Here is a 7500-nt window from a genome sequence, read left to right as displayed (position 1 = left end):
TGCATCTATCCATCATAAAAGTGCATCTGTCCATCATAAAAGTGCATCTGTCCATCATAAAAGTGCATCTGTCCATCATAAAAGTGCGTCCATCATAAAAGTGCATCTGTCCATCATAAAAGTGCATCTATCCATCATAAAAGTGCATCTATCCATCATAAAAGTGCATCTGTCCATCATAAAAGTGCATCTATCCATCATAAAAGTGCATCTGTCCATCATAAAAGTGCATCTGTCCATCATAAAAGTGCATCTGTCCATCATAAAAGTGCATCTATCCATCATAAAAGTGCATCTATCCATGATAAAAGTGCATCTATCCATGATAAAAGTGCATCCATTCCATCCATCATAAAAGTGCATCTATCAATGATAAAAGTGCATCTTTTGTATTCGTCTGATATAAGAAGGTTATATACTCCTAGGATGGCTTGAAAATTAGGGTGAGTAAATTATGTGCTAATTTTCATTTTTGGGTGAACTATCCCTTTAAGCTTCGTCGAATGCCCTTCCCTCGGGTCATTTTGACCCGAAACTCTTCTTTTTATTCTTTTTTTTAATGAGTGTTCATTGGAGGGGTTCAAGACCCTAGGACTTTTGTCGCACTTGAACGACAAATACACAAAATTAAATTTTAAAAAGTAACATCAATTTAAACCCCTTAGGAATGACTGGAATGCGAGGAATGCTTCAGTTCACATAGAAAACCCTAAACATGCTCAAAATTAAAACTAAAAATGCTTAAACTTTACCAAAAAAATTATTGTATAATGTGTACATGTGTGTGTGAATGCACACTGAAGTGAACTGGCTTTAGGACCCAGCGGAACAGCTCCTCTGCTGCATATAGAGCTATAAGCCCATCTAGAGGCATCAAATATCATGTGTTATTATTATTATTTTCCACAAGAGCTCAAAGACTCCCAATGTAAGATATTTAGAGCTGAATTAAAAGGGTTATGCATGAAATTGTGAGTTATTTTGAATTTTTTATGTGAAGAATGTGCTTAAATTACTATTTATTTACTATTTATTGATCAAATCTAGTAATTTAAAGGTAAATACAATAAAAAATAACAAAAAAACTCCCAAAAGATTGCATTATAAAATAAAATAAAAATAAATAAAGTATAATTTTAGGGCTTCGGGTCATTTTGACCCGCGAGGGAAAGATGTGTTACAGTGCGAGGGAAGGATCTAAAGGGGAAATTAGTGTCTCTTTTTTTTTATCAATTTTTGGGCTCTAAACGACAATATCATGATGTGTCTGTGTCTCTCAGGGAGGAGGATGAGTTTTCCGAGCTTCGCTCCGATCTCAGTCACAGCCAGCAGGAGGTTAACGAGGACGATCAGGACCCCGACCAGGCGTCCGTCTCACTGCCTGAAAACCAGTCCACACTGGTCACTGCGGACATGGGTGAGGAACGAAACTCTGAAACGAGCCCCAAAAATCTGATTTATTATTACATTGCTAAATCCAATCTCAGAATTTAGTCTGGGAAGCAAATCTTCCTGACATCTTAAACATGATTTATGAGGGACTGAATCTCACGGCAGCCTGTTCAGAACATGTCCATATTACATCCCAACAGCAAAAGAGTGAAAATAAATTTAACTAGAAAGTAAAGTTCGTCCGGACAAACTTTTATGTTGACTTGACAAAAGCCTTGTCCGAAAGTTGAATTATCATGTTACTAGGATGTCTTGTCAGATTGCTATCATGTTTTAACACATTGTTAGTGTTATAACATGCTTCTAGTATGTTTAAACATGTTGTTAGCATGATTTTACATGCTGCTAACATGTTTTAGCACATTGCTAGAATGAATAAGCATGTTGTTAGCATTTTTAGCATTTTTGCTAGCATTAATTAGCATTATGCTAGCATTAATTAGCATTTTGCTAGCATGAATTAGCATTTTTCTAGGATGTCTCGTCAAATTGCTAACATGTTTTAGCACATTGCTAGTGTTTTAACACATAGCATGTGACCGGTTCTACTGACCCGGTCCGAGTGGGATTTGAATCGTGGTCTCCGGCGTGGGAGGCGGTTCTCTAACAAGGAGGCTAAAGACCACAGCCGCAAGCGTCAGTCGCTAGAGCACTTCTAAAACACTAGCAATGTGCTAAAACATGTTAGAAATTTGACAACAAGGATAGAGCGCCTCTTGAGATCAGGGGAGTGAGGTTTACGCGCACAGCTCTTACTGGTCTACGACTGTTACATGTAGCATGTTTGTAGTATGTTTAAGCACATTGCTAGCATGATTTAACATTTTGCTAGTATGTATAAACACAGCTAGTACTAAGCTAGTATGACAACATGTTGCTAACATGTGTTAACACTTTGTTAGAATGTGTTAAAACATTGGTACCATGAATTAGCATGTTGCCTAGCCTGTTTTATCACATTGTTAACATCTATAACACTTTGCTAGCATGGATTAGAATGTTTGCAAGCGTTTTTAACATGTTGCTAGCATGAATTACCATTTTACTAGAATGTCTTACCAAATTGCTAATATGTTGCTAACATGTTTTAGCACATGTTTTAGTACATGATTTAACACGTTGTTAGCATGGTTTAGGACATTGCTAGCATGATTTAATATTTTGCTATTATGTTTTAACAAATAGCTAGTATGACTTTGTACTTCGGTTTCGTGTTTTAGCACTTTGTTGGCATTTTTTAACACATTGTTAGCCTGATTTAACATGTTGCTAGCTTGAATTAGCATGTTATTAACATTTTCTAGTGTTTTAACAAATAGCTAATATGACTTAGCACTTTGCTAGCATGTTTTAGCACTTTCCTAGCATGTTTTAGCACTGATAGCATGTTTTAGCACTGCTAGCATGTTTTAGCACTGCTAGCATGTTTTAGCACTTTGCTATCATGTTTTAGCACTTTGCTAGCATGTTTTAGCACTTTCCTAGCATGTTTTAGCACTGCTAGCGTGTTTTAGCACTGCTAGCATGTTTTAGCACTGCTAGCATGTTTTAGCACTTTGCTATCATGTTTTAGCACTTTGCTAGCATGTTTTAGCACTGATAGCATGTTTTAGCACTGCTAGCGTGTTTTAGCACTGCTATCATGTTTTAGCACTTTGCTATCATGTTTTAGCACTTTGCTAGCATGTTTTAGCACTGATAGCATGTTTTAGCACTGCTAGCATGTTTTAGCACTTTGCTATCATGTTTTAGCACTTTGCTAGCATGTTTTAACGCTGCTAGCATGTTTTAGCACGCTGCTTGCATTTTTTTAAATGCAAAAAGTATTGACATCATGCATTATTATTGTATGCTGATTAAAATAAAATATTGCAGATTTCTTTCTTTAATACAATAAAAACACTATATTGAATTAAGAAGAATTACTGTTGAGAATAAAAACTCCTGCAACATTAAAATGTAATAATTTCGTGCATTATTATTGTAATGTGTTTATGACATAATATTAATATTTTTTTTACTTTAAATGTGTACACGAGTGAGACAGCAGTCAAAATCTAAAAGTAATCTCCCTTGTCTCCTCCTCTTAACCTGTGCGTCTTCACACTGATACGTTTACCCATAATGCTTCAGTCTTGGTGTATAAAGGCAGTGACTGTCATCTTCAGTCTGGCTGCGTTTGTTTTTCCACTTGATCAAGCTGATTCGCTCGACACAAAAGCTTTTAAAGCCCTCGCTGTCGTGGTTCGGGGAATCACACCGTCTAATGGGGGTTTATTCATTACCAGTGTATTGTGCATCACTCCCGACTGTGAAAGAAAATAACAACAGATTCCAGCTTTATCAGCACGATTAAACCAGCATTAGATTTATTTCTGTTGAAGATTAATTGATTTTAAGTCATGAAAATAAGTATTTTTTTGTTAAACTACGGCGCTGTTGAATGCTTGATTCTGATTGGTTGATGAAAGTTCTAAGGTGTGGAGTTATTTTCAGGGAAACTCACGGATAAAAAGTAGTTCCAGCAGGTTCCATATCACTTCGCCAAATGATTTTAGTTATTAAAAGGTCCTTACAGCCTTCAGAACCAAAACCCACAACACTGACCAAGTGTCCTATATAATGGACTTCAATGGGGTCCAACGGGTCGAAGGTCCAGATGTGAGTTTCAGTGCAGCTTCAAAGTCTCGACACGATCCAGCCGAGGAATAAGAGTCTGATCTAGACAAACCAGCCGACATTTATAACAAAATAAACATTTATATACTTTTAACCACTAATGCTGGTCTTCCACGAGCTGTGATGCGACACACATTACGTGATCAGGGTGAAAGGTCAAGCGTGACGTAGGTGTAAGAACAGACGTAGTGTTTACAAAGCCGTGCACAAAGACTAAGACAAAACCAGCGGCCATTTCATTAAAAAAAATAAACATTTATAATAATAATAATACCTTTTATTTATAGGCGCCTTTCAAGGCACTCAAGGACACCGTACAACATAAAAGTAAATTATTAAAATTCAAAGACAGACAAACAATCAAACGTACAATCATCAAATCACTGATCTTCCAAACTTATACGTTTTAATCTGAGCTTTAAAAAGGGAAATTGAATCAATGGTAAATAATTACCTAATTTTGGCGCTTCCAACAAGTGTGCTCAAATTAAAATTTGGAAAGCCAATAATTCTGCTGAGGATGATCTTATAAATGTATATTTCTGTGTATAAAAATGAAGAAGATCTGAGAAGATAGAGAGGAGCCAAATTATGAAGAGCTTTATATACGAGTTAAACTTTGTAATGGATACGATCACGAACTGGAAGCCAAAGTCGTTGTAAAAGAATAGGAGTTATATGATCAGAGGTACGTGAATGATAATAATAATAATCCTAGCAATTAACTGTAAACGATGGAGTTGGCCATATAAAAGAGAGTTACAATAATTAACAAAGTATGAATAAGGACTTTAGTGCTTTCCTAGCAATGTTGCGTAAATGAAACAATACAGTACGTGAAATATTATTAATATGGGAACCAAAAGAAAGCAAACCATCAAAAATAACACCAAGACTTCTCACCTGAGTGGAAATATTAACCGGACAGTTATTAATAAGCAGGGTAAAAGATTAGATAAAACAGACCTTGCCTTCAGTTTTGCTGGTATTTAGCTTTAAATAATTGTTGGTCATCCATATGTTAACATTAGGTTTTGTAGATATGTACAATTACCGTATATACTTTTTAACCACAAATGCTCGTCTTGCACATCCACGCCGTCACACTTTACGTAATCAGGTTGAAAGGTCACGCGGAAAATGTAGGGTAGGCCGAAAAAAAAGTTTATTTTCCTTATTAAATGTCGGCTGGTTTGTCTAGATCAGACTCTTATTCCTCGGCTGGATCGTGTCGAGACTTTGAAGCTGCACTGAAACTCACATCTGGACCTTCGACCCGTTGGACCCCATTGAAGTCACTATATGGAGAAACATCCTAATTTCTAATCCTTCATTTCTTTTCCACAGAAGAAAGAAAGACGTGAACATCTTGGATGACGTGCGGGAGAGTAAATTATCAAGAATTTTAAATTCTGAACTCCTCTTTTAATGACATCGCATCCTAAACGCATAGATATTAATATGGAGTTGCTCCCCTCTTTTATTAGTTTTATTTCTAACTAAGCAGTTCTCATGCGTTGTTTACCTCATTCAAAGTTGGCGAATCTCCTGTTTGAGTGCCTGGATGTCTGTGATCATCCCGTGTTTTCGTGTTTCTTTGCTAATATACGACAGTGCAGTTGGGATTATTAATATCGCTCCGGATCAATGATCCGCTCATGTCAGGGATTGATTCATATGAGGTTTTTCCATTTCATGAGCTTGTTGTTGTTGAGCGGGTTTGCACAGTGAGTTACTGCTGGGTATAGGCTGACTTCATGGAGTTCTCAGGTATGGCTCGTTTCATTTCATTTAAAATTAAATATTTAGGAGGAATAAAAACAAGCGGGGATAATAGTCCAGTTAGAGTATATAAAGATGTGGATCAGCTCGGATCATTTGAGGAGAAATATTAAGATCTTTGCAGACTTCGGTATCTTATCTTGTCAGATCGGTTGGAGACGTTGTTAATTTCTATGCAACTCTATAGAGACACACGTGAGAAGCAGCAGCAAACCTTTCATTTCGATCTCACTGCCGTCAAGTGAAAAAATGGAGACATTGTGGTGATTTTTATTTTTCAGTTACACTTTATTTTAAGGTGCCAGTGTTTATGTAATAATAGTACTGAGTAATAATAATGATGAACTACATGTACATAATAATATATACTACTTGTACATGTAATAATAATATGTACTACATTTAATACTAATATTACTTTTTTTCATAATATTACGTTTTGTAATATTACATTTAAACTACATGTAATAATAATATATACTACATTTTGTGTTTTGTGTTATGAATATGATTTGTTATTTAGTATTCATCTCTGCTTGTAATTTGTGCATTTGTTCTTATTTTATTACTGACCACTTGTTTTTAATAATGTGTGATCTTGATCGGTTAGGCTAGTAGTCTTTTTATGTGGTTTCGAAGTACTTTAAGTGAGCTTTAAGTAATAAATGTAAAGCAAAAAATTTTTTATATATAATTTTTTTTTTTTTTTTGCTGACCCAAAAAATGATCCGCCCCGTGGCTCAAAAACCTTAAATGATCTGAAACCGTGATTTTTGTGCTCCGTGTCGCCACTAATGTTCTGGGTGTGTGTGTTTGGTCAGATAACTGCAGTGACCTGAACTCGGAGCTCCAGCGGGTTCTGACGGGTCTGGAGAGTGTGTTGTGTGGCCGTAAGAAGAGCACGTGTAGCCTGTCTGTGGCCGAGGTGGACCGGCACATCGAACAGCTGACCACCGCCAGCGAACACTGTGATCTCGCCATCAAGGTACAAACAAGTCTCTCTCTCGAATCCAACTCTGAAGTGATTAAACTGCAGTTCATCGACTGGCCACTAGAGACCGGCTGCAGAAGAGACTCAATCCCATAGACCCGCATGTTAAAGGGGTCCTATAATGCCCTTTTCACAAGATGTCCCCCCACAAGTCTCTGATGTCCCCAGAGTGTGTGTGTGAAGTTTGAGCTCAAAATACCCCACAGATAATTTTTTAAAGCATGTTAAAATTGTCACTTTTCGAGGGTGAGCAAAAACACATAGTTTTTGTGTCTGTCCCTTTAAATGCAAATGAGCTGCTGCTCCCGGCTCAGGGGGCGGAGCTTCAAGAGCTTGTGTGTGTGTGTAGTACCTAAGGTAAAACCAAGGCCCTGTCCCAATACCCGCACTTGCGCCCTTGTGCCCCTCAATGCGCGTTCTCGCTAAGGGGTGCAAGACCGTAGGGTGTCCCGATCCTCTAATAGTGTTCTCCAGGGGTGATCATAAGGGCACTTAATGCACCCCTTTCGCAAGTGCGCATCAGACCTCACTTTGCTGTGGGATATTACCCAGAATCCTTGTAGTGTTGTGACGTTTCGAACAGCTAACCAATGGGG

The 7500-nt window shown here is 37.3% G+C and overlaps 1 protein-coding gene across 2 annotated transcripts in view; it reads left to right on the top strand.

The window, feature by feature from the left end:
• mcc (MCC regulator of WNT signaling pathway) overlaps window positions 1–7500 on the top strand; it is a 90498-nt gene that overhangs the window by 45543 nt on the left and 37455 nt on the right. For both annotated transcript variants that reach the window (XM_056266682.1, XM_056266681.1), the window contains 2 exons: window positions 1281–1417; window positions 6735–6898. In XM_056266682.1, the coding sequence (XP_056122657.1) occupies window positions 1281–1417; window positions 6735–6898 (301 nt within the window). The remainder of the gene's footprint in view (window positions 1–1280; window positions 1418–6734; window positions 6899–7500) is intronic.

Source organism: Rhinichthys klamathensis, unplaced genomic scaffold (genome assembly GCF_029890125.1).
Source record: "Rhinichthys klamathensis goyatoka isolate OS25496 unplaced genomic scaffold, OSU_Roscu_1.1 h1tg000252l_1, whole genome shotgun sequence".
In the NCBI taxonomy this organism is placed as follows: Eukaryota; Metazoa; Chordata; class Actinopteri; order Cypriniformes; family Leuciscidae; genus Rhinichthys; species Rhinichthys klamathensis.
This window is presented reverse-complemented; position numbering and strand designations above follow the sequence as displayed.